This window comes from Gobio gobio, assembly GCF_949357685.1.
Source record: "Gobio gobio genome assembly, chromosome: 14".
NCBI lineage: Eukaryota > Metazoa > Chordata > Actinopteri > Cypriniformes > Gobionidae > Gobio > Gobio gobio.
The window spans coordinates 46,961,548-46,989,341 of NC_137107.1; the positions used below are offsets into that span (position 1 = coordinate 46,961,548).

At 38.4% G+C, this 27,794-nt stretch overlaps 1 protein-coding gene across 2 annotated transcripts; it reads right to left on the reverse strand.

The window, feature by feature from the left end:
• On the reverse strand, positions 1-27,794 carry LOC307136843 (uncharacterized protein). Of its 2 annotated transcripts, none has more exons than XM_079834162.1 (3): positions 27,688-27,779; positions 1,256-1,375; positions 1-1,163 (listed from the first exon to the last, which is right to left on the reverse strand). In XM_079834162.1, the coding sequence occupies exons 2-3, from the start codon at positions 1,311-1,313 to the stop codon at positions 280-282; spliced, it is 942 nt and encodes a 313-aa protein (XP_079690288.1). In that variant the 5' UTR covers positions 1,314-1,375; positions 27,688-27,779; the 3' UTR covers positions 1-279. The 2 variants fall into 2 exon arrangements, 1 of the variants encoding a protein (XP_079690288.1); XR_013817842.1 differs by lacking the exons at positions 1-1,163; positions 1,256-1,375 and adding exons at positions 24,272-25,965; positions 27,276-27,386 and having other exon boundaries at positions 27,688-27,794.

Sequence of the window (27,794 nt, forward strand, 5' to 3'; positions counted from 1 at the left end):
GATTTCATGTAAACAAGTTTATTCATCAAGTCATGTCATGTGTTCCTTTTTATTTTTCTTAGTCTCAAAATATTTACAGCAACACTAGTTTCATGAACTATTACTGACACTGCTAAAATGTCCTTTGACAAATGATCAAACTTCACTACTAATTTTAGAAAATGACCCTCTTAAATCACTATGGTTTCCTAAATTCCAGCTTTTGCTGAATCTGAATGTCAAATGATTTATTTGTAAGTGTATTATTTGTGAGTGATGGATCCAAACATGAACATTTGCTCATTTAGACGCCTTCGGGCAATGCTTTTTCTTATGATACTGTAGACCAGATGAATGGGTGAAACTCTTCCCACATGAAGAGCACTGGTGCGGCTTCTCTCCAGTGTGATCTCTCTGATGATCTTTCAGGTTTCCTGACTGAGAGAAACTCTTCCCACAGTGTAAGCACTTGTACGGTTTCTCTCCACTGTGAACTCTCTCATGATCTTTCAGGTTTCCTGACTGAGAGAAACTCTTCCCACATGAAGAGCACTTGTACGGTTTCTCTCCAGTGTGAACTTTCTCATGTGATTTCAGGTGTCCTGACTGAGAGAAACTCTTTCCACAGTGTGAGCACTTGTACGGTTTCTCTCCAGTGTGAATTCTCTGATGTTCTTTTAAGGTGCTGTATGTGATGAAGGTCTTCTCACAGTCAAAGCACATATAAGGTCTCACACCAGTATGAATACGCTCATGCTGTTTTAAAGACCTCAGGTGTGCGAAACTCTTTTCACAAAAAGAACAAAAGTGAGGCTTCACACCAGAATGAATTGTAAGATGTTGTCTTAAGTTGGATGCCACAAAAAATGTTTTCTCACACTGATCACAGCTGAATGATCTCACTCCAGAGTGACGGCGCAGATGCTCATTGAGAACACTTTTCTGAGTGAAACTCATTCCACACTGAGAGCATATGAACGGTTTTTCTCCAGTGTGAATCCTCATGTGTCTCTTAAGGTTTGCTTTACTTGTGAAACACATTCCACACTGAGAGCAGGTTAAAGATCCTTTGTCTCCAGATTTTCCAGCTTGTTTTTGGGTGAAATTCTTTTTAGTCTTTGAAACGACTGTGTTTCCATCTCCATCTCCATTTGCTATCTTCTTTTGAAACTGATGCCTTTTGCCTAAATTAGAAACAAAAAGAAATTCAGAGCCACAAATAAAATTTTCTTAATCTTAATGTTCCTCATTAAAGAGAATGAAGGAAAACACCAACCTATTTGTTCCTCTGTCTCTTCATCTTTTATTCTGCAGGATTCTTCCTCAAACTCCATCTTTACAATAGTGTGTCTGTAGTTTCTCCTGGAGTAATTCCTCCTGCTTGCTTCTTCTTCTCCTGTGGGAAGATGGGAATATTCCCAGCATTTAAACTCTCATGAACGGCTGTGGGAGCGGCTTCACTGACTGAAGGTGTGAATTGTGGTCGCTGTTGCTCATTTAGCAGATGATCATCACACTCACAATCACTCTCAATTATCCAGCTTTAAGGTGACATGAAAGCCCCTTGTTTTAGCCTGGTCGTTCACGCCTCAGAGTTGCAAAAGCTCTCTAAAATGGACGTGTAAAGCTGTGGAAAAGTAGGAGTAGAAAAATTTTAGTGCAGAGCCCTGACTCATGAATAAATGCAGAGAATTTTGTCCACAGCCTAAAGCACGCTTCTACCTCAGACTCTGATGTGAGGTAGAAGATGGACTATTGCCTGAGAAGTAGATGCGTCGTGTTGCTCGGTGAGTTCACGTCAAAGGCCCAAGCGGAAGACAAGAACTTGTTGGATAAAGTCGTTATTTTTATGTTTTTTGCGCACAAACACTATTCTCGTCGCTTCATAAAATTATTGTAGAACCACTGTTGTGAGATGGACTTTTTAATAACGTTTTTAGTACCTTTTATGGGCCTTTTGGAGCCATAGGACAAAAATATCTTAATTTGTGTTCCAAGGATGAACAAAGGTCTTACGGGTGTTGAACGACATGAGGGTATGTAATTAATGACAGGGTTTTCATTTTTGGGAAAACCCTTTAACTTGTTGAACCAATCGTTTCGATTCTTAAACCTACACTATGTAACTTTTTTGTTCATATTTTTGTACACATATTTAAAGAGTGGGTACATTATGAATCCAATCAGTACGCCTGATAAGTGTTTAGCCTATATTCGGACCCGCAAGTGCCTGCGTGACTCGTCATAGACATAAACAGAGTAGATGTTCTTCCACAAGACGGCACCTTACGTTTTGTTTATTAGGCACCAAAAGCTATCAGATTAAATTCACTGTTTTTATCAGACTGTGGTTTTATTTTTTTCGGGGGAAAATCTAATTCAGACAACGTGTGTTGAGCTGCTCCGAGTTTTTAAGGTAATCATTAACTCTCACATTTGTATTAATAATAGGCCTACTTGTACCATACAACTTTAAAGTCAATATTTATATTTAAAAAAACTAAATCAGTAACAATTGAAGGAGTCCAGAAGGTAAATACAATTTCAAACTCCTTAGCAGATATTTGAAGTCTGAATCTATCTAAAATACCATCTATAGGCTAATGGTGAAACAGCTGTCACCTATAAAATGTAATTTCTAAATCAATACTTACTCCAAATCAAACATTGTGTTTTTTATATATCAACCAAGATAACAGAGATGTAGTGGTAGTATATAATCTATGAAGGTTATAGTTTAATAAGGGATTGTTTTCCGCCAGTGGAGGCGCTCCCGCTACAGAAGCAACGACACACATCCGAGTGTAGAAGAAGAAGAGAAGTGAGCGAGTGAAGAACATAAACATGAGAAGTCCGTTCACAATCTGCATTAAATCTGATGTTTTCACACTGTGAGTACATTCATTTATCATTTATTAGGACAAATCTATATGACTCTTAAATATTCGGTTCATTTTAGTGAATCCCATCCGAATTAATCCGATTCAGATCCTGACTAGAAGTGAACCCCTAATGAAATTTAGCTACGGTTTTACAAATTAAACCAAAAAACATTGTTACGGTAGTTTAGCCATGGCATTTGCATTCAAAACTGGTTATGCAAATGTTAATTAATCCGCAATTAAGCACTTGGTTACAGCACTTTTACTCACACAACATTTTTTATTTAAATGACATTATCTTGCTGACTATTCCTTTATCACTGCTTTTCACACGTTTGATCGATGTATAATTACAGCAATCAACCCTTATCAATATTCTTTCAGCTTCTCTCTTAACTGTTGTGGGAATGAAATAATTGAAAGAAGTGTTTGTTTTTAACATTAATCTCCCAACTACTTGAATTGAATACATCTTTGAAAAACCATATATCATGTAAGAGCAAAACAAAAATCAGCTAGATTAGTTAAAGTTAGTAATTAAGATATTTTTATTGGTATTGAACTTCTGGAGTTCGGTGTTCGAAAATGCTTAAAAGTAGGGTTAGATAAAGTAAGTAAGTACAACGTAGTAAGCACTATTGTTTATATAGTTAGTTTGAGGTAGGGCTGGGTGATATGGACAAAAAAGTTATTACCATACTTTTTTTTATTATCAGTCAATATTGATAATTACCAGGATACATGTCAAATCTTTATTTCTTTCAAATTTAAAGGTGGACTTTTGCTAGAAGCTGCGGTTTTATTGCCAGAATGTGCATCTTCAGCACAGTTTGCAGTGCAGGCTGCAATATTAATAATATAACATGTTTTGTCTCTTATAAACGCACATTTGACAGTAATTGAGTTAGGATGCAGATAGAAAATGTCTGTCATGAAACTCTAGATGGCGCGCAGGCTAATAGGTCCTCGTTTAACTACATGCTGCGATTTTAGTTAAATAAATGTATGCACAGTGTGGTACGGTTTGCTTTTCCAATGCATGGTTCGGCTCGCTTTTCCATTGCAGTACAGTTTTAAGTGGGTGGGTGGTATTAAGTTGTAGTTGCGCTGACACAAAACAAACGCGCAAAGCAGGAGCAATGGAGCCTATTGAAGGAATGGTGTTCTTGATTATCCTTAGGGATGGGCGATATGGTCTAAAATCCAAATGCGATATACATTGCAGCCTCTTGCGATAACGATATATATCACAATGTATAAATTATAATAGAACCATTTCAGAACAGGTTTCATAGACACTAGAGAATTTAACAAAGAAAAACGTCCTGTGTAATATAATGGCAGTGAATGGCGACCAGGCTAAAACTTTACAAAAATGATACAAAAGTATCACGCAATGATACAGTGAGAGACAATGATAAATCTACTGTAGGCTACAATAGCCTAATATATTCTGTCAATTTCTTCACGTTTAAACCTCATTTTTATTTGGACTGGTTGCCGTGAAGACCTTTGAGTGTCTGTGTTCATTTCATGATATGACAGTTTTCTCAAATGAAATGGTAAATGCTCATGAAGTTTATGAGTTTGTGTCCTCATATAGTGACACAGGGCAGAGACTACAAAGACAGCGAGCGTCATGCGCGCGTGTGTGTGTGTGTGCACGCGCGCCCACCATTCACACAGAGAGGCAGAACATGAAGGAGTAATATTTAAATAGTATTTTGCAGTTTAATATTCACATACACCAGTATATATTTGGCTACATTCTGGAGCCCTGCATGTAGATAAACACGGAAGCGACTGAATGTTGTTGCCCCACACACTCTACAGAGTATAGTTTGCTGCTGCTCGTCGGGCGGCTTAAGTTCAAATAATGGATGTTGCACCAGTCTTTTTCACCATCTCCTCCGTTTCGCTTTCAGCTATGTTTACTCAAGATTACGAATTCGATGATGCGTTGAAGCTTGTGGTTCAAAATTTCAGTGGTAGATTGCGTCATCAATCAACATGCATTATCGCAATAGTGCAATAGAATTAAAATCTCTATCGTAGGCCAATTTTGTATCGTTTTTATCGGCCATTACTAATTCTATTTATTAAGTAACCCCCCAAAGCCTTGTGGAGCAGTTATATGATGGATATATGCACTTTTATGGACTTCAAAAATGACCCAACAAGTCACTGCCATTTATAAAGCTTGGAAGAGCCAGGACATTTTTAATATAACTGATTTTATTCGTCTGAAAGAAGAATGTCATCTACACCTTGGATGACTTGAGGGTGAGCATGGACTAATTTTCATTTTTGGGTGAACTAACACTATAAGCGAGTCTACCGAGCCAGTGGAAAAGTGCCATTACTGGTAAGATAAAATGTTTTGTAAAATTGTTTGGTTTTTGTTTCATTTTCATCCCACATACATTAGCAAATGATCCACACTCCAGTCCAGACGGTGGTGGTAGGGTTGTGCCGATGGACGATATCATCGTCCATTGTGATGGCTGACTGACTCACGCTCCCCATTGCGTGTCTTGTTGTGAGTGTGACACACACTAATCCTCTTCTATAGTTAAAATAAAAACTTTGCAGGGATTGCTCTGTAAATTAAATTGAGAATAGAACTAAGGCATATGTATTCTATTTTAAATACTGTAGTCTTTGTCAGATCTATATAGCCTACATTTTGAAATAATAAACAAGGCTCAAACATCCATTTCATAAGCATGCGTGTTTATTTTAGCACTTCCGTCAGTGAAACAACACACCACAGCCTGTAAAACTAGTGATGCACCGAAATGAAATTCTGGGCCGAAATCGAAAAATTTAGGATGCACTTGGCCGAAAATGGCTTCTTTTAAAAACGTATACTAATATATATATTAGTATAAAGTAGGGATGGGCGATATCTTATCGTTTGCGATATACCGGTAAAAATTCTCCCCACGATAAGAATTTGTCTTCCCGCGATAATAACGATAAAGCCTAGTTGATGGCGCGACCCATCCGCACAGTGCCACCGCTGGCCGTCATGATGCTCTAAGCGTTATTACTTTATGATGGCCGCAGTGGCTGCGTTCGTCACTTTGTATAGCTGAACGGGGGTTGGAGAGAGAGTGTCCTACGCGCAGCGCGTGATGGGACGGCACTGAATCCGCAACTCACGTGCAGAGCGAAAACAACTATGGTGGAAGTTGCGGAAGAGTTAATAGCTAAACGAGGGACTACCTGAGGGCAATCTGAACCATACAGATGGACTGAGCGCTTAAGAGATTCGCGCTGTCTCAATCGATCGGTAAAGCAAACTATTTCAGTTCAACTCAATGAATACGCAGTGCATTTGACGCACAGTAAACACTAGTGTGAGGCGCGCGACTGAGAGCGCTCAGTGTTTCACACACACTCAAAGAGAGAGCGAGAGAGTCTTATACCACACAGAATTGATGTGCTACATGTAAACAATATTCTTTGTTGTATTTTCCTGTAAAATAATGGCGTTTATTTGGAATTATTCAGCCTTTCATGAACAGGAAGAAACGAATGCACAAAAACGGGAATCTCATTGGCTGGCGTGCACCTATTACGGTGTTTTGATTTCAGGAAATCAGTTTGAATGAGCGCTGACAACATGATTAATATTCATGAACCCAGAAGCTCATTATTCCTTAGTCCAGTTTTTTTTTATTAGTAGAAGAATTTGTGGTATTATTAACTCAAATTACTGAAGTTCTATCATAAAGCATTATTTTCAACTTTTTTGTAATCTGAATACATTTTTGGGATAATTACTTTAGCTGTTTCTGCTATTTTTACCACTGTTTGCACAATGAGTGTATACAGAATCGGTTTACATTTAAAACTTGTCATTGATTTTTAATTATTATTGTTTGTATTGTGTGATGTTTTTCAGCACAGTTGCACTATTTAAAAATTACCTGCACTTTTACAGAAGACAATTATATCTGCAACTTTTCCATTTCTGAAAAGGCTGGTGTGGAATTTTACATAAAAAAAAAAAAAAAAAAAAAAAAAATATATATATATATATATATATATATATATATATATATATATATATATATATATATATATATATATAAATATATATTATGCATTATGTATTATAGGAGCCTATTTGATGACAGGTATGTTTTACTAGATCATTGTTTGTTTTTCTGAGTCTCTCAAGAATGCATGCAGCTCTCACTTGTATCCAAAAACATGGGGAATGATGCTACATTTATCGTCATTGATATCGTTATCGCAATAAATACTAGAAAATATCGGGATAATTTTTTTAGTCCATATCGCCCATCCCTAGTATAAAGTCACGTAGACCTGTAACTAGGGTTGGGTATCGTTTGGGTTTTTTTCGATTCCGGTGCCAAACCGATACTTTTAAAACGGTTCCGGTGCCTAAACGGTGCCTGAACTGATACTTTTTTTTTTTTTAATGGCCACAAAACGAGGTGGATAACATTAAATGGCTTTTTATTTATTTATTTAAATTGAACCATTTATTAAAAGTTTAATGTATACTTAAATGTATGAATATAAATAAATACAAAACACAATTGACTTATTTACAAATTCACAGTAAAACCTAATAGCCACCCAACTACAACAAGCCTAATATAACTCTAAATAACAGTTACAGTAATAACAGCAGTTAGCCTAGTCTGTATTCTCGGTCTGCTAATAACCAGCTTCCAGCTTCGAGCTTCAGCTTTATTTTGAAATATGATCATTTTCTCTGGCTAAATATTTTAGAACGCATCGCCTTAATGTTTCCATGACGACGCGTCATGTTTCTCACATGACACAGCAGCCGCAATAGCGCTGACAGCTCAGCTGTATCGGGTTTATTTCGTTTTTTCTTTTTATTCAAAATATTCACAAACTTCTTAACTGTGTCACGAACTATCTGATGTTCAAATGTGTGAGTGAATGTGTGTTAGTTGATCTATAAAGCGCAATGGGCGGCGCCATGTTAATTTGCGCCTCAGAATCGGATCTGTCGGATTTATAACACTTGAGTTCATTCTCGTCTTACAAAATACATGAAAGTAAGTGACCACCAGTGAACTGGAAGAAGAATAGAGTAAACGATATAGCTACTATTTAATGTGCATGTATCTGATGTGAATAAAACATGTAACGTTAGTCAAATTATAACCGCCTGAAAGGATTGTCATTGCCGCTTTCATATACATCAGTGTGTGTTTTTTGCTAGTAGCCTACTTATGAAACCTGGAATAAACATGATGTCGTTGAAAACACTGAATAGTTGTCATGAGTTGTGATGTGACCAGCGCTGAGCGTCTGTCTCTGGCTCGGTGCCAGCCAAAGCACCCGAAAGCACGTTTGAATTTTGGCACCGAAATGAGGAACCGAAATCTGCGTTCTGATTCGGTCCGGTACATACCGGTTATATAAGTACCGGTGCCATATTGGAACCGGATTTCGGTACCCAACCCTACCTGTAACATATGTGACCCTAAGGTGGATATGTGTCTAGGATATATGTCTGATGAAGCCTTGACCCTTCAATTCACACTCACAAGACCCATAAAAGGCGCTAAAAACGTCGTTACAAAGTCCATCTCACTACAGTGGCTCTACAATAATTTTACGAAGCGACGACAATAGTTTTTGTGCGCAAAAAAAAAAATTCAAAATAACTAGGGCTGCACGATTAATCGAAATCGAACCGCAATCGTGATTTGGGTTATGTGCGATTATGAAAGCGCAAAGGCTGCGATTTTAATTAAATGAAAAATTCCCAGCGTGTCAGTGAAGAGCGGCTCTGTGATCAGGAGGAAACGCTGCTCCGTCTGAGAGCACTGCGAGTTTGAGCAACATGTGTCAAACATCTTCACAAACTAGTAATGCGAAGCGTTCATAAACCTGTTGTCCAACCAAATACAACGTTTAATAACATGTTTTAACTCGCTTCATATCGTCAGTCGAGCTGATGTGGCTTCTTATCACAGAATGTCAATTAGCACTGCTTTATTATTATGAAAATATCCGAGAAGGCTTGAAGAACTCAAATACACCATATCTTGTCGCAGAAGTATTATCTTCATGTTTAATCAGTCAAAGCATTTCTATCTTTGTTTTATTCAGCTTACAGCGGGAGCTTCACATTAGGGATTTCCCATAGGGATTTCCTGAAAACAAATGATTACTTCTCTGGTGCAAATGTGGCGTTTCTGCTCGAGGGAGCCCTCTGGCCCCCAGTATGAATGAAACTCTTGGGTAGAAAATAAGAAAAATAAAACTTCTCTCTAAATAAATTTATATGACAATCCATATGTTTTTCTTCAATGTACAGGAGTTTTAATCCCCACAGTGGATGCATAAGAGGCTCATATTTCATATTAAAGACATAGACTTTAAGAAATTGGTATCACAGATAAAAAGCACAGATTTGTATAATAATAGTTGTTTTTTTTTACAACAAATCCTTAGACCTTTCTAATGATTTTTAGTCATAGGCAGTCTGCATACTAACAGGTAACCCATAATTTTTAGTTTTCTGTAAAATATAAATATTATTATTATTATTATTATTATTATTATTATTATTATACTGTTATATTTATTCTTAAATGCTCTATTTTTTTTTTTTTTAGGGATGCACCAAATATTCGGCCACCGAAAATTTTCGGCCGAAAATGTCCCAAAAATGCATTTTCGGTTTTCGGCCGAAATACTTTTATCACCGAAACAACACGGCCGAAATGTTGTGATGACGCAAACAGAAACCGCGACCTGCACGTGCTTGTCTGAAGCAACATGTCTGCGGTGTGGACGTATTTCAGTATATCTGAGAAACACCCACGTCTGCTCCATGCACAAGCACTGACAGCGAGTGCTTCTCGATGAGAAGAGGACCACACTTCACTGTGAAACCCAACGGTTTCCGAATGCAATCTTTAACAGTGGGCATGTTTTAAGCGCGGAACACACTTCAATCCGAGTTCCCACACCAACATCGATCAACATGTATCACGAAATTCAAACGACAAATGCCGTTTTGACGCTCTCTAATGTGGCATCACTGATCACATCACAGTTCAAGCGGCGGTGTGCGCGAACGCGATCTTCTGTGAGCGGGATCGATCATCTCTTCCTTAAGAATAAACATGAATGAACATCTAAGGTGTGTTGAGGATACATTACAACTTACTGTCACGTATCATATGTGGTGTAATCGCTCAATCAGTGTTTCAGAGGCAAAAAGACGTCAATATAACTGCTTGTAAACTAAACAATGTCATGTAACGTTAGCGTCACATTTACCTCAGGCAGTCATTCAGTGTCCACAGAATTTTATTCACTAGAGTAAATCAACTCTTTCACTAAGGCCCAATCCCAATCTTGTTTTACACCCCTTCGCCTTCCCCTACCCCTACACCTACCTGAAACAGAGTGCCAAGGCGTAGGGGTGAAAATATTCCCCTAAGAAATGGGACACCACTACTTAACCATTACACGTCATCATACCCCGTTTTATTTATTATAATGTCCTGTGACATTTAACCAGTATGAACAGCAATAAAGTGCGTATAGGCTATATCTAACAGAAATCAGGCGCGAGCACGTTTAACAAATTATTCACTCCCAACAGAGTTTTGCGCTGTATTTTAACTTAATAAAATTTCGCTCGTTTTCAGTTCAAAACGAGACAGAGTTTCCTAAGATGATACAGAATGATACAGCACAAGATGGGTGAAGCCGCTTTTCCATTGGACCAAACTGTTCTCTTTGTTTATTAACCGTTCCATTCCGTGCTGATCCGAGCCGGCCAGTACGGATATGGTTTCGTTATCCACTGTGGTGCTGCGATAATGTTCATAAGTTATACGTAAAGTCAGTCGTTGCCTTGGTAACGCGAGCGTTTACAGACGATATGTGATGTAAATATCGACTGCATTATGAAGGATTACCAGATATATATTTTTAAACTATTATTAATATGTGTTCAAAACACCCAAATAGTGCATTTAGCAAGCTACGGAGAAAACGGCAGCCAGGCGACGCGCAAGTGATCGATCCTGAGTGGCAACACACACACATTCTATGCAGCACGGTAGTCGGTGGAGGGAAACTCCTCATACCCCTTCGTTCGAAGTGTGGTCCTGAAAAATCTTCGTTTGAAGGGCTATCTGGCCCTTCCCCTTACCCCTACCACTCCAGCCAAAAAAGAATCGAGACACCCCTACCCCTTCACGTGAACGCGCAAAACGAAGGGGTAGGGGAAAGAGAAGGGCTAAGGGGTAGAAATGGGTTTGGGCCTAAATATATGCTCTATATTAGCCTATATATTCATTATATTTTACTTAACCTGTTAATGATATCTTGATTATTTCATGTATGTTTAAATAAACCTGTCATGAAAATGACAGACACTGTGTATAAATGATTATATTTCAACAACGAATTTGATAAAAAACTATTTTATAATTAGAAGTTATTGCAAAAACTGCCTTATGTGAAGTTTACATGTTTGCGGACTATGTTGTTTGAGTGTTGATTATTAGACCTAAAAATAAATAGCAACTGAATTTAGGCTAATAGTTTGGGCTCTGTTGTTAACCTTTAATATTAATGTGCAAGTAAGGGCTCCCTATATAGTTTACAGCAATATCTTCAATAAACTTTTAGTTATAATTTAAGGACAGATACTTTTTTTTTCCAGTTAACCAATAAAAATAAATAAAAAGCCATTTTGTAAAACTGCTGTACTGAACCGTCAGTTTTGTATACCGTTACACCCCTATTCTACAGTTAACTTACAGTCTTTGGCAATGTGCTAAATAAATATTGGCATAATTTGTAATTGATTTATTCTTTGAAACTTTAATATGAATTTATGCAATTGCCATGCCTTGATTTTAGTAAAGTTAGTACACAGTCATAGCCATAAATGCAATGGTACTAATAATAGGCATAATTTCTTTCGGTTTTTAGGTTTTCAGCCTTGGTTTCCTCTTTTTTGGTTTCGGCCAAGAATTTTCATTTCGGTGCATCCCTAATTTTTTTTTATAATGAATGTTATTGTAATAGTAATATTTCAATTAAAAAAAATGTATTTAGCAAAATAAAAAAATAACGATTTTATTCCACAAATTCTTTTCTTCCGTGTAGGCCTCGGATGTGAACTCACAAAGCACCACGATGCATGCGCGAGAAAAGTGTTGTCAAAAATATCGATATTTCGATTTGTATCGATTCTGAAATATCTGAAACGATACGATACTCCTTTTCTACAGTATCGATACCAGCTGTGCTCTCCTCTCTGACCGACAGTGAGTTGACACGCACCCGCCTCCTCTCATTCAGTCCGGTTAACCCTCTGAACACGGACAGCGTCTTAGTGTTGGTGTGACCGGTCTGAATTTCACGCGGGATTACACATAACGTTAATTCTAGGGATGCACCGATACCAGTACTCGGGTGTTGGTCCGATACTGTTGTGAAGTACTCGTACTCTTACTCGTAAAACTACCCCGATACAACCGCACCCGATACCACTTTATGACAACGGATCTTCGGATGCGGAGCCACGCGGAAAGTTACATAATTCGCCGTGCACACCCGCACACCGTGGCGCCAAGTGCAAAGGGGTCTCACGCTCTCAAAGCGCACGACTGCCATTATATGGCTTCATTTTTGCCACGTGCACCTGAGCGCTAGTGCGGACGCCTATAAACCAAGCTTAACCGCTCGTGAGGCAGATACCGCTCTCGGTAGTGAGTACTGAAAGTGAAGGGCTGTTTAGTAGGGATGTGCGCAATGACTAGCCTAACCCCGGTATTATAACAAGCCTAAGCAAGCTTAATTGTCATACTAGTTTGACATGACATGGAATAAAATGGAAAAGTTTTGTGTAAGCTTTCAAAATCCTCCTTCACCCGAGTGGAGATTTATCTGAAGCCTCCGCGAGCGCCAGAGAAAACCAACGCATGCAAAACCTGAGGTAAAATTAAATGATTTTGTTTTGCTGCAGATATACACTTTTCAAAATAATATATTAATTTCAAGATATACACGACAGTAATTTAAACATAGCCTTTGTAAAAATATATATATATTTAAAGCAAAACCTTAAATGTGCCAAAAAAGGTCAACGACTAGTATTTTCCAAGTCGTCTTGCTGCAGCATAACGTTTTAATTGACTAGTGTCTCGCACATCCCTAAGTTAGCTCAGTGTCACACATTGTAGATGAAAACAGAAACAGGCTCATAGCTGATAATGCAGAGAAGCTTCTTTTCATCAAAAAGAACCTGCCTCTCACTTTTCCGAAAAGGGCTGTATGGCTATGATAACATATAATAATTTAATTCAGTTGTTCTGCTACTATGTTGTTTGGTACTGGAATCCACAAGAATGTTACAGGTTACATTTATGTGAAATGGGCAGCAGTGCCATGTTTGTTTAGGAAAACACCAAGTTGAATGTTAAAATGTCAGCAACAGCATCAATTTGTGTATTTACTTTGTTACAGTCAGAAAGTGAAAAACATCTGATGAACATAAAACATTGTTATAAGAACCGTAATGGTATTATTAAGTACTCGTATCAGTACTCGGTATCGGCAAGTACCCAAATGTAAGTACTTGTACTTGGTCTGAAAAAAAGTGGTATCGGTGCATCCCTAGTTAATTCTACTCATTCCCGCAGATTTCGCGCTCGCATCTGAAGCGCGCACACATACCGTAATAAAGCCGCCTCTGACATACAAGTGCAAAAATGAGCCCCTTTTCCAGCTTATTATAATGGTCAAATACACTCAAAAAATGTCTCAATGCCCATCTTGGTGAGTATTAACATAAACACAGTCGTAAACAGTTCAGGAAGAATGTGTAGCAGGAACAGTGTTTGGGATCCATGTGTGCGTCGGTACTTAAAGGGACAGCAGTTATTTGTTTTTCACACTACAAAAAGACAAACGATCACTTGCTGCTCTTGACTGATTAACTTGTGTAACTCTAATGGATTCATCTGTATTACATTTTTTACAATAAAGATTATCCAATGTTATTTTAAATTTGATTACTTTGTTTTGTTATTCTTACCTGAATACTGTTAGACCTACAGTCTAATTTATTTGTGCTATTGTTTGTCATTTGTTTATTTGTTCTGATTTTATTACTGTTTACTCGTCTTTTTAAATTCAATTTGAAATCAAGCTTCCTTGTGCTGTATGTAAGCTATTGCAACAAAATTAGTTAGCAAATATTTGTGAGATAATTGTAATGGTAATTGATCAACGTTTATATATGAGAAAAAGCTTAAAAGCTTTATCATATAAAGTGATCTTCTGAAGAAATTTTTTATTGCCTAGACTTTCAATAGACGGACAAAAAACTAAATTATATTAAAAATATCTATTTGACAGTATATAAGCATTTTTCCCCCCGTGGTATCAAAAATGGTATCGAATATCGATACTTTTTTAGGTATTGTATCGAAGTTAGAAATTCCAGTATCGTGACAACACTACGTGAGAATATTACGCAGATCCCGCGTTCGGACACATGACCCAGAAGCGAGGAGGAGATTTGTTTACAAGCAGAGGAAGACGCGCCGTATCTAAGCTGTTGAATTCTACATTGATCGTGCTTTAGGTCTCGGCATAGTGCTCAAAATGGGACAACATTGTGTATTTCATGGATTCCCGAACGCCGGCGGTACGTCATATTCTCACGCATGCGTCATGGGGCTTCATGAATTCACGGCAGAGGCCAAAACGGAAGACAAGAGCTTGTGGAAAATGTATTTATTTAGATTTTTTTTGTGCACAAAAACTATTGTCGTTGCTTTGTAAAATTATTGTAGAGCCACTGTAGTGAGACGGACTTTGAAACAATGTTTTTAGTGCCTTTTATGGGTCTTGTGAGTGTGAATGTACTGAATGCCAATGGAGGCCTATCTGAGGCCTTTCTTAGCCATCAGCTTTCAACAAAAATATCTTGATTTGTGTTCCGAAGATGAACGGAGGTCTTACGGGTGTCGAACGACATGAGGGTGAGTAATTAATGACATAACCCTTTAAGTGGGAGGAAGCTACTTTTTTCCATCATGTGCAACCTAGCGCGGATGAGTCATTTATTTGGGTTAGTAAAATAACGAAATTATATAGTTTTTAAGTAGAAAATAGTATTTATGTAAAGTGATAGTAAAATACAGATATAGTAAATAATATATTTGTATTAATAAAAAAAAAACGTCTATCATCGTCCATCACGATGTTTTACTGTAAACATCGTCAACTGCCAATTTAGGAGACATCGCCCAACCCTAGGTGGCGGTAATGCACCTCCAATAAACACTAAAGAAGAAAATAACAACAATAAATGACAGAAAACAACTAAACTGGTGGATTAAATGCCGTTCATGCTGCTGTAAATCTGCTGTAAATCAAACTGTAAGTACAGTCATTGTATTATTTATCAGTTAAAATAAAAATCTAAATGTTTGAATGTTAACTTGAATGTTAACCGAATAATCCGATTCAGAGTTTGAAAAAGAAATTAATTATTTCGTCATGTCCGATTTGAAATTAACCGTTGTAGATTACGAGCGTAAAACTCAAGCTGGTACTGACTGCTTCCTCACGTGATGATTTGTGAAGTGAGTTTTTGTTTGTTTTAGCATAAAACTCCTGAATTCTTTAACTGAATCAACCTGTGATAAATATAACGTAAAAGAGGCAAAAAGTAGCTAGATAGGTGAGTTTGAAACTGAAATTATGAAATTGTTTCTAAACAGCTATTATAGAGCAAAACACTTAAAGCTGGATAATTGAGAGTGATTGTAAGTGTGATGATCATCTGCTAAATGAGCAAAAGCGACCACAATTCACACCTTCTGTCAGTGAAGCCGCTCCCACAGCCGTTCATGAGAGTTTAAATGCTGGATATATTCCCATCTTCCCACAGGTGAAGAAGCAAGCAGGATGAATTACTCCAGGAGAAACTACAGACATACTATTGTAAAGATGGAGTATGAGGAAGAACCCTGCAGAATAAAAGATGAAGAGACAGAGGAACAAATAGGTTGGTGTTTAATACATTTAAAGCTAAATACTAAACTCAGCGAAAAAGAAACGTTCTCCCATTTTCAACTGCTTTTTCTTAGCAAATTTCTTATGTGTAAATATTTGTATGAACTAGGGGTTGAACGACTTCCGTTTTTTTTCAAGTCAACATTTATGTGATGAAAGTCGACGTCGACTAGTCGGTGATGACGTCATTAATAAACAAATAACCCTGAACCTTGAGCTGAGACGCGAACACGAGTTTTCTCGTGCACAGGACAGCTATGGCATGTCACAGCGCTGCCCATAAGGTTATTGCTCCTACTACAACAGCTTTTTTTTTCAGTTCTTTTGGGTTTTTGGGTCGTTATATTTCTCACAGATTTCTGCTCGTTCTGAATCAGATACAGATAAAGTAGCACAATAAAGATGACATGTATATGAAGGCATTAGTGGAGAGAGCGATTGCGTGTGAATTAATTCCACCTGCAAGCGTCTCTCTACTAATAGTTAAGCTGTGAGTTTTAGTTACTAAGAAATATATGCTATAACTTTTGAGTTTCTAAGCTATTTTAGTGATAAATCACAGAACAGTGTTGATACATTTCTGCGCTACTGAATGGTTTTGTGTAAGGCACGCGCGATCTCCGCGTGATGTGCGAGCTATGTCTGTGTGTTACAATGCATCACGCATTTAGAACGGTGATTAACTGACCTGTACAATAAGCGTGCATTCTCCCGATCAATTTTTAGCTTCCAGGTGTTATAATCAAAAATGTCTTGTGGAGAGCTCTCTGAGTATGTATTTATTTGTCATTTTTAACTGTTGGAAACAGAGCCTGGCAGCCTATATGTCAGGAAATGGCTCATCCTGTCGCGCCCTCTATAGGCTAGCGACTACTCGACGTCAAGCTTAAAGCGTCATGGCAGAGCATTAAAGTCGATTAGTCGATGCAACCCCTAATATGAACATGAAACAATTCTGAGACATCCACTCACTTAAAACTGAGACATAGATTAAATCTATGTAAGACTATAATGAGGTATAGTTTGAATTTTAACGATTTTGATTCTGCCTATCCATTAAAATTATTTTTGATTCCTAATTTCGATTCCAATAAGGTGAAGGAGATGGCAACTCGAGATGCTAATTTTAAAAATCACATATAAAAAAAATAAGTTAAAAAAAATGGGGGTAATGTTAAATAAATTTAGTGCTAAATATAGCCATTATAATATAGTGCTGTCTCTGTCATAAGATCATCTCAAAACCCTGAAATAACACTTTGAACAATAAAGCCAGAATATTTTTATTGGCAAAATGTATTGCCATTTGTCATTTTCAGAAATTAAGTTATCCATAAGGGGCAATTGATTTCCAGCAGTATTTTTTACCTTTATAGGCTATATGATTTTTTTTCTTCTTTCTAATCTTATTAAATATGTATGCCATCATTAAAGGGGTCATGAATTGTATAAACTTTCCCTTGAGCCTTTGATAAAAAGCTCATCGTGACATAAGAATATCCTGTAAGTTTCAGAGCTGAAAACTTCCTTGTTAGTCAAAAAAAAATATTTTATTGACACCAGGCCCAGAAAATGAGAGATCTCAGAAATATGTAGACCCTTGACGTCATCGTATGCTGAAACGCAGCCTCAACAGATAAATATGTACGTCTGATTCTGTAGCCCAGCCCACCGACTCGTGGAGCTAAATGGATCCGAGCAATAAACATGCCGAAGATAGCAAGATATTGCGCTGTGCCTGGTTGTGGAAGAACACAGTCTCTTCATATGCTTCTTTGGATTCTAATATTGGAAATGTGTGGTTGAACTTTATTTTTAATGTGAATATCCAGCTCACGTGGGGAAGACATTGCACGCATGTTCATTAACCACGGATTTGTTTGTAAACAAGAGACTGGATTTGCAGACACGATGAGATTATATGAATGAATGATTGAAGCAACACACTTGTGTGAGTAAAACATGTTTTTTATATGTGATAGTATTGCATTGTTACAGATAATTTGATATCTATTTATTATGTGTACATGTCTAACTAAACATAACTTACCACTGTCACAGGGCTCGCAAAGCCCCAACGTCCCGGGGCTATGTGTTTTCCAGACGGGCTACCAATACATATCATCTTAAATAGTGAAATAACATTCCTTTCTTGATGCGCATTGTTCACTCTCTTGACTTGATATTTGAAAGAAAAATACAATCGCAGAAGTTTTGATCATGCTGTCTGCAACGTACTTGGGCACACGCGTGTGAAGCAGGTCTATGGCATGTTCACACAGGCAATTAGACCAAAATTATCTTTATAAAGCAGTATCCTGAAAAAGAGACGTTTCTTTTTTTGTTGAGTTTATTCTCAGTAGTAAACTGGATTTGTGCTAAGTTGTAATTGAACCATAGTTTCTCATTTGTCCTTCTTTTATTGAATTACGGGAATTTATTGTTGATTTTAGACCCAGTGGAAGTGAATGAAGACAAACAGGAAAAAACTCATCATTTCACAAATGAAGATGGAAACAGAGTTTTTACACGAAAAAGGGCTCTAAAAACTGGAGTCAAAGGATCTTTGACCTGCTCTCAGTGTGGAAAGAGTTTCACAGATAAATCAAACCTAAACAGACACATGAGGATTCACTCTGGAGAAAAACCGTTCACATGCACTCAGTGTGGAAAGAGTTTCAGTCAGAAAAGCCATCTCGATGATCATCTCCTCTTTCACTCTGGAGTGAGATCATTCAGCTGTGATCAGTGTGAGAAAACATTTGTTGTGGCATCAAACTTAAGAGCACATCTTAAAGTTCATGCTGATGTGAAGCCTCACGTTTGTTCTGTATGTGGAAAGTATTTTACACAAGTGCACGCTTTACAAGAGCATAAGCGTATTCATACTGGTGTGAGACCTCATGTTTGCTCTGACTGTGGGAAGACCTTCAGTACATCAGGCGCATTAAAACGACACCAGAGAGTTCACACTGGAGAGAAACCGTACATGTGCTCACACTGTGGAAAGAGCTTTGCTCAGTTGGGAAACCTGAAAGATCATGAGAGAGTTCACACTGGAGAGAAGCCGCACCAGTGCTATTCATGTGGGAAGAGTTTCACCCATTCAACTAGTCTAAAGATTCATAATAAAAAGCATTGCCTGAAGTTTCCTAAATAAGCAAAGTTCATGTTTGTATTGAAAGTGTGCCAATTAAATATATAAATACACCGATCAAGCATAACATTGACATGTAGGGCTGTAACGATTTGACCAAAAACAAAAAATAAAACTTAAGTCACAGGACAGCGTTGACACTGCATTTCTGCGCTGCTCTCTGCGCTGCTCTCTGCGCGTGATCTTCACGTGATGTGCGAGTGTTCGATTGTCACAATATATTGGCATTGGTTCAACATAATACACATCTGATAGTCTTAAATCGCTTTAAAGGACAACTCCGGTGAAAAATGAACCTAGGGGTAATTAACACATGGTTACCGAGTAGATCGTTCTCTGGGATGCGTTTTCATGAAAATCGAATGTAAAGAGTTTTATCTCTAAAAACAGATTAGCTTATAATGCTAGTCGATGGGGCACATAATAAGTCAAATTAAATCGCTAGTTAATACCACTAACAAGGCTCAAAATAGCCTCACACTAACACGGTAGCATAATGAGGGTCCCTACATGCAAACCGAAGCATTGAGAACTTTGTAAGTGTACAAACAGTTTAATAAGAAGATACTTTATAAAGACAGTACATTACGCGCATACAGACAGGAGCCATCTTGGAAAACAGTCTTGACAAGTCGAGCCACGAAAGCTGTGCTAAGTGATGAACTGTGACTTGGAATCTCCTATCGACCAGCTCACTTAGCACAGCATTCGCGGCTCGACTCGCCGAGACTGTTTTCCAAGATGGCTCCTGTCTGTATACGCATAATGTACTGTCTTTATAAAGTATCTTCAGAGATAATCAGTGTTATTCACTTCACCTGTCATAATGTTATGCCTGATCGGTGTATAGTTTAAACAGGTATGTTGAATGTGGGTAATAAATGTTTATGTGAAATTGACTGACTTTTTGATTATTTATATTTGAGAATATTCTACATACATTTCAGCAGATAACACTTTGTTTTCCAACAACTTGTTTTTGTACTCATTTTAACTTGATTGAGGGCTTTAACACTGTATTCAATATTGCTAATAAACTTTATAATAATACAGCATTTTTTGATCCACACTCCAGTCCAGTCAGTGGCGGTAATGCACCAATAAGTTAGGTTACCTACCGCCAATTAACACCAAAGAAGAAAATAACAACAATCACTACAGAAAACAACTAAACTGTGGGATTAGAAGGCAACAAATATCTGAATCACACTCGATCACGATCACTCACCCTGCTAAAATCCATGTTGTAGTTATTTATCGCCCTCCAGGTCAACTGGGTAACTTCTTGGATAGGAGTTGGATATTTTACTCTCTCACTTCCCTGAGGATGGCACTTCTCTGGTACTGCTTGGTGACTTGAACATCCACCATGATAAACCCCAGGCTGCAGACTTCACCACTTCTGACCTCATTTGACCTTAAGCGGGTATCTACTACAGCTACTCACAAATCAGGCAACCATTTGGACCTTATCTACACACGCTACTGCTCCACAGACAACACTTTAGTTACTCCATTGCACACCTCAGATCACTCTTAAAGGGTTAGTTCACCCAAAAATGAAAATTCTGTCATTAATTACTTACCCTCATGTAGTTCGACACCCGTAAGACCTCCGTTCATCTTCGGAACAGAAATGAAGATATTTTAGTTGAAATTTGATGGCTCTGAAAGGCCTCCATTGGCACAATGGCACTTTACACTCTCAAGACCCTTAAAAGGTACTAAAGACGTCGTTACAAAGTCCATCTCACTACAGTGGTTCTAAAATAACTTTACGAATCGGCGAGAATAGTTTTTGTGCGCAAAAAAACCCTAAATAACGACTTGCATAGTGATGACGATTTCAAAACAAGGCATCATGAAGCTTTGAAGCGTTATGAATCAGCGAGTCGAATCAGCGGTTTGAATCGCCAAATTTCAGCAGTTTGGTGGTTTGACACGCGATCCGAATCATGATTCGGCTCATTGATTCATAACGCTTCGAAGCTTCATGATGCCTTGTTTTGAAATCGTCATCACTATGTAAGTCGTTATTTAGGGTTTTTTTGCGCACAAAAACTATTCTCGCCGATTTATAGTTATTTTAGAACCACTGTAGTGAGATGGACTTTGTAACGACGTCTTTAGTACCTTTTAAGGGTCTTGAGAGTGTAAAGTGCCATTGTGCCAATGGAGGCCTTTCAGAGCCATCAGATTTCAACTAAAATATCTTCATTTCTGTTCCGAAGATGAACGGAGGTCTTACAGGTGTCGAACGACATGAGGGTAAGTAATTAATGACAGAATTTTCATTTTTGGGTGGACTAACCCTTTAACCTCCTACTGACTCATGACACAACACACACTCCTCCGCAGATCACCTTTCGGCGTAATCTACGCTCGCTCTCTCCCTCCCGTCTATCTACTATGGTTTCATCCTCACTCCCTCCACCTGCTCAGTTCTCAGCACTGGACACTAACAGCGCTACTGACACTCTGTGCTCCACTCTAACATCTTGCTTAGACAACTTCTGTCCCATTTCATCCAGGCCAGCCCAGCCCGCACCGGCCCCTCTGCCCCCTGGCTGTCTGATGTACTCCGCGAACATCGCTCTGGACTCCGGGCGGCAGAGAGGAAGTGGCGCAAAACTAAAAACGCTACTGACCTAACCCTGTTTGTCTCTTCTCGCTTCTTTCTCTACTAATGTCTCCACTGCTAAAACTACATACTACCACAACAAAATCAACAATTCCTCTGACTCTCGTGCACTTTTCAGAACATTCTCTTAGCTCCTTTGTCCTCCCCCCCCCCCCTCCTTCATCAACTCTTACAGCTGATGACTTTGCATCATTTTTCACAAACAAAACCTCCTCCATCAGCAGCCTATTCTCCACACCACAAACTGACACGCACATCTCAACAACCATCTCACACACGCTCCCCTCTTTCTCTGCTCTCCGAAGATGATGTCTCCAAACTCATCCTTTCCAATCATCCCACTACCTGTCCGCTTGATCCTATCCCCACTCACCTCCTTCATGCCATTTCTTCTTCTGTTACTCCTGCACTCACTCACATTGTCAACACCTCTCTTCACACCGGGACCTTCCCCACAGCATTTAAGCAGGCTCGGGTAACCCCACTGCTTAAGAAACCCTCTCTGAACCCAGCACTTTTAGAAAACTACAGACCGATATCCCTTCTGCCTTTCATTGCAAAGACTCTTGAGCGGGTTGTGTTTAATCAGCTCTCTACGTTTCTTGAACAGAACAACCTCCTGGACATCAACCAATCCGGTTTCAAAAGCGGCCACTCAACTGAGACTGCCCTGCTCCCGGTTACGGAGGCACTGAGACAGGCAAGAGCAGCTTCCAAATCCACAGTACTTATCTTACTGGATTTGTCGGCTGCTTTTGACACAGTTAATCACCAGATCCTCCTGTCAACTCTCATGAAGATGGGCATCTCAGGAACTGCCCTGCAGTGGTTCAAGTCTTACCTCAGGGTGTCCTTCAGGCTGTCATGGAGAGGTGAAGTGTCTAAGTCACATCATCTGACTACTGGAGTTCCCCAGGACTCAGTGCTTGGACCACTCCTCTTCTCCATCTACATGTCATCACTGGGATTTGTCATTCAGAAACATGGCTTTTCCTATCACTGCTATGCCGACGACACTCAACTCTACTTCTCATTTCAACCAGATGATCCCACGGTTGGTGTTCGTATCGCTGCCTGCCTAACAGACATCTCGGCCTGGATGAAGGAACATCACCTGCAACTCAACCTTGCAAAGACAGAACTGCTTGTGGTCTCAGCCAACCCAGCACTTCACCACAATCTCTCCATTCAGCTAGGATCATCAACCATAACTCCGTCCAGGACAGCCAGGAACCTTGGAGTTGTGATTGATGATCAGCTAAAATTCACTGACCACATTACTGCAACAACCCGGTCCTGCAGATTTGCGTTATACAACATTAGGAAGATTAGACCCTTCCTATCAAAGCAGGCAACAAAACTCCTGGTCCAAGCTCTTGTTCTCTCCAGACTGGACTACTGTAATGCTCTTCTAGCGGGCCTTCCAGCATGCACTATCAAACCCTTGCAACTGATCAAGAATGCAGCGGCGAGGGTGGTCTTTAACGAGCCGAAGAGAACTCACGTCATGCCTCTCTTCATCAGTCTGCCAATTGCTGCTCACATCAAATTCAAGGCACTGGTGCTCGCCTTCAAAGCAACCACTGGCTCCGCACCAATATACCTAAACTCGCTTGTTCAGACTTACACACCCTCCAGGAGCTTACATTCTGCCAGTGAACGACGCCTTGTGGTGCCATACCAGAGAGGCATGAAATTGCTCTCACTGGACCTTTTCCTGGACCGCCCCCACCTGGTGGAATGACCTGCCTATCTCAATTCGTGTGGCCGAGTCTGTAGCCATTTTCAAAAAACAGCTAAAGACACATCTCTTCCAGCAGCACCTGACCAAACAAGAATATCACTTATCATTCTATTCATTTTCTGTCTGTCTAATTTATTAAAAAAAAAATTTTTTTTTAAATATCTGTCCTGTGTATTCTGTCCTAGATTAACTGAGACTTGTTACAGCACTTGCATATTGTTGCCCTTGACTGTTCTAGTTGCTTCTATTGCTCTCATTTGTAAGTCGCTTTGGATAAAAGTGTCTGCTAAATGACTAAATGTAAATGCAAATAGCTATGAATTATTGGGCATCATTAAAAGGACAGGGATAAACACCAACTAAGTGTGTTTAATGAGAGTTGGGAACATACCCAAGGGAACATTAATAGCATAGGATAGACAGGAAATAGAATGGCCCAAAAATGGGTATAGATCAGCTGAAATACACTCAAAGTGTGCCATTACCTGAAGTGCCTTCATGGTTGTTTTCTATGCCATGTATAGATACACGAGTACAAGAACTAACTAAAGGAAATAAAGACACGACAGTTGAACATTTAGTGAATGAATATATAAAACAAAAATACATTAACATTTTGGATATTTTTATGGATGGATCAAAATACCCAGAATCTGGAAAAGCAGGAACAGCAGTTGATGGTCCAGAATACCAGTTCTTTCAGATCATTTAATGGTGTTTATATCTGAGCTTGTGCCAATATATTTGGCTTTACAGGGGGTGGAAGAAACGAGGCTAGACAAGGTAATCATATGCTCTGACTGAAAGCCTGAAATATTTTAATTCTTACTGTAAACAGGATTTAATATATGATATACAGCAACTAGTGTACGTAATGCATAGTCAAGGAATTAACGTTAACTTTCTTTTGAAAGGTTGGATTCTGAAATCCACTGCCACTTCAATATACATATATATATATCCAAATGAAATTCATAATCAAAGCCATAATCAATATTTATTATCCTATATGATTATAATGATTTTTAATTATTCTTTCCAGTTATGATTTTGCTTAAGAGAACCACTGATTGTTTGTTTCTTCCTTTGTGTTTTCTAAAGTGTGTATTTGGTCTCTGAGTGGTGACTTCATTTTCTCTTAGCCAATCAAAATCATCCAATGACGTGGCTAGACCTTGAAAACATTATAACTGTTGAGAAATTGTATGTACAATGGACGGTGAGAGGGAGCGCGGCCTACAAACTCCTTATGAGACTTGAAGCTGGCTTCTGCTGAGGAAACTGCAAACTATTCTTAAGTAAAATTGTCTAAAATTTGCACTCCTGATTCTTGGTCTTCATTTTTCACTCCTGGTCCTGGGTCCTAAACTATTACCCCAACACAGTCAAGTAACCCAAGACGTTTACCTTGATTGTAAACAAGTAAGTTTATTCATCAAGTCATGTCATGTGTTCCTTTTTATTTTTCTAAGTCTCAAAATGTACAGAGCATTTATTTTAATGCTAATGTGTTCTCGGTGCATTATTTCTATTTGTGCTCGTGCACAATTAATGAAAATAATTGAACTCCTTAAAGAAACAAAACATATCTTCATAAATCACAGCATTTTACTGAATCTGAATGTCAAATTATTTACATGTAAGTGTATTATTTGTGAGTGATGGATCGGAACATGAACATTTGCTCATTTAGGTGCCTTCTGGCAATGCTTTTTCTTATGAGTCTTTAGACTAGTTGAATGGGTGAAAGTCTTCCCACATGAAGAGCACTGGTGCGGCTTCTCTCCAGTGTGAACTCTCTCATGAGCTTTCAGGTTTCCTGACTGAGCGAAACTCTTCCCACAGTGTGAGCACTTGTACGGTTTCTCTCCAGTGTGAACTCGCTGGTGTTGTTTTAAGTCGCTGGATGTACTGAAGCTCTTCTCACAGTCAAAGCACACATATGGTCTCACACCAGTATGAAAACGCTCATGCACTTTTAAAGATTTCAGTTGTGAAAAACTCTTTCCACAAAAAGAACAAATGTGAGGCTTCACACCAGTATGAATTGTAAGATGTTCTCTGAAGTTTGATTCCGCAACAAATGTTTTCTCACACTGATCACAGCTGAATGATCTCACTCCAGAGTGACGGCGCAGATGCTCATCGAGAGTGGTTTTGTGAGTGAAACTCTTTCCACACTGAGAGCATGTGAACGTTTTTTCTCCAGAGTGAATCCTCATGTGTCTCTTAAGATGACCTTTATATGTGAAACTCTTTTCACACAGAGCACATGTGAACAGTTTTTCTCCAGTGTGAATCCTCATGTGCACAGCAAGGTTTGCTTTATATGCAAAACTCTGTCCACACTCAGAGCAGCTGAAAGATCCTTTGACTTTGGTTTTTCCAGCTTGTTTCTGTGTGAAATTCTTTTCTGTATGTGAAATGAAGGTCCCATCTTCATTTATGAGATTCAGTTTGTCGTCATTCACTTCCACCTCATCTAAAAACAAAATAAAATTTCCATGGTTCAATAGAAGAGGGAAATTAGAAACAAAACCAGGGAGCCCCAAATTAGCAAAATCCAGTTTACAATTGCAGGGCTCGACATTAATGCTTGTCCGGGACAAGTGGATTTTTTGAAGGGGCAAGTGAAAGAGAATTTTACTTGCCCGACGGACAAGTAGCCTGATAAAACGTAATTAACAAAAATAACTAGGGAATCACCCAAATGCAAGAATGATTCTGCATTCATTACTGTAAGTGGCGATTGACAGTGAATGATAATAATGTATAATGAACTGACGGTAACTAACGTTGCACTGTTTACGCTCGCGCAGCCTCTCGAGGAGAAATCGAAACAAATGTGCACCACTCACACAGAGAAACTCAGTTAACACACTGCCGTAAAAATGTCGAGTTTATTTATATTTATAACATGATACAGTTGCAATGTCACATTACCAAGAGTGCTGTTTTCCTGAATAACATCACGACTGAAAATGACACTGATTTCAAATGACAGCTCCATAAACAATTATTAACATTAAGTCACTTACATTTTTAGATGCAATATTGAGTGTTTTTGTTCTATTTCAGCAGCGAAAATAGTTCCAAAAGATCACAGCAGAACGCGTGTCACTGCAGTGTTTTGAATGAATCGATAGAATCAAAGATTCAATGAACTATTCGTAAACGACCGCCTCATTCTTGAATGAATCAGCGTTTGAACGAATCGACTCAATGACTCACTCATTCAGACGGTCACCTGCTGCCACCTACTGGTGGTTTAGTTTCATCTTTCCAACATTTCTTATTTGTATATTCAAAAAATATTTAAAACAATCTCATAACATTATTTAATGCAGTTGTAATTTTTCAGTGTAAATTATTTAATTTGACTGGTAACAGCCAGTGTCGTCTTCTAATTTAATTTACTGATCCAATTTAAGAATATAAAAGGAAATCTGAATCATAGCCTATATTTAATAAGATTAGGGGGAAAATGCCCTTTATAAAAGGTAAAAATATCACAAATATGCATATATCAAAGCTGATTGAACTCTGGTGAGAATATTGCTTCAGAATACATTTTATTTACAACACACAAAAAACAAAACAAAAATTCCGGACAAGCACATTTATTACTCGGACAAGTGGATGACAGATTTACTTGTCCGAAGGACAAGCACTTGAACAAGCTTAATGTCGAGCCCTGTATTGAGTCTAATAATAGCTAGTTTCATATGTATTGTTTTATGTCAGTTTTCATCTTAATGGTCCTCATTAAAGAGAATGAAGAACAACACCAACCTATTTGTTCCTCTGTCTCTTCATCTTTTATTCTGCAGGGTTCTTCCATCTTTACAATAGTATGTCTGTAGTTTCTCCTGGAGTAATTCCTCCTGCTTGCTGCTGCTTCTCCTGTGGGAAGATATATATTTTTTTGTTATTTTATCAAAAAAGGGAATGCCACCCCTTTCAAACCGAGCCCTGCTTACATTAGATTTGATTTATCATTAAAAAAATGTTTACCAGGTTTCATTTTTCCATAACATAAAATGAAAACACACCTTATAAGCTTCACAAATTGTAATGTGAAGTCATTGAGTTTAGGCTTCACTTCACGAGTGTAAAGAACATCAGTCGATTCATTTCTGAGTGATTCACTAAATGAACCGACTCGTTTGGATTTAGATTTCTCCTAACAAATGAATGTACTCACAGTGTGAAAACATCAGCTTTAGAGCAGAATGAGCGGCCGTGTTCCACTTCTCATGTTTATGTTCTTCCCTCGCTCACTTCTCTTCTTCTTCTAGACTCGGATGTGTG

Bases quoted from the DNA above. Each gene is read 5' to 3' on its own strand.
- LOC307136843 (XM_079834162.1), bottom strand. From the start codon at position 1,313: ATGGAGTTTGAGGAAGAATCCTGCAGAATAAAAGATGAAGAGACAGAG. The intron at 1,164-1,255 runs GTTGGTGTTTTC...TTTCTAATTTAG, and splicing joins AGAGACAGAGGAACAAATAG to GCAAAAGGCATCAGTTTCAA.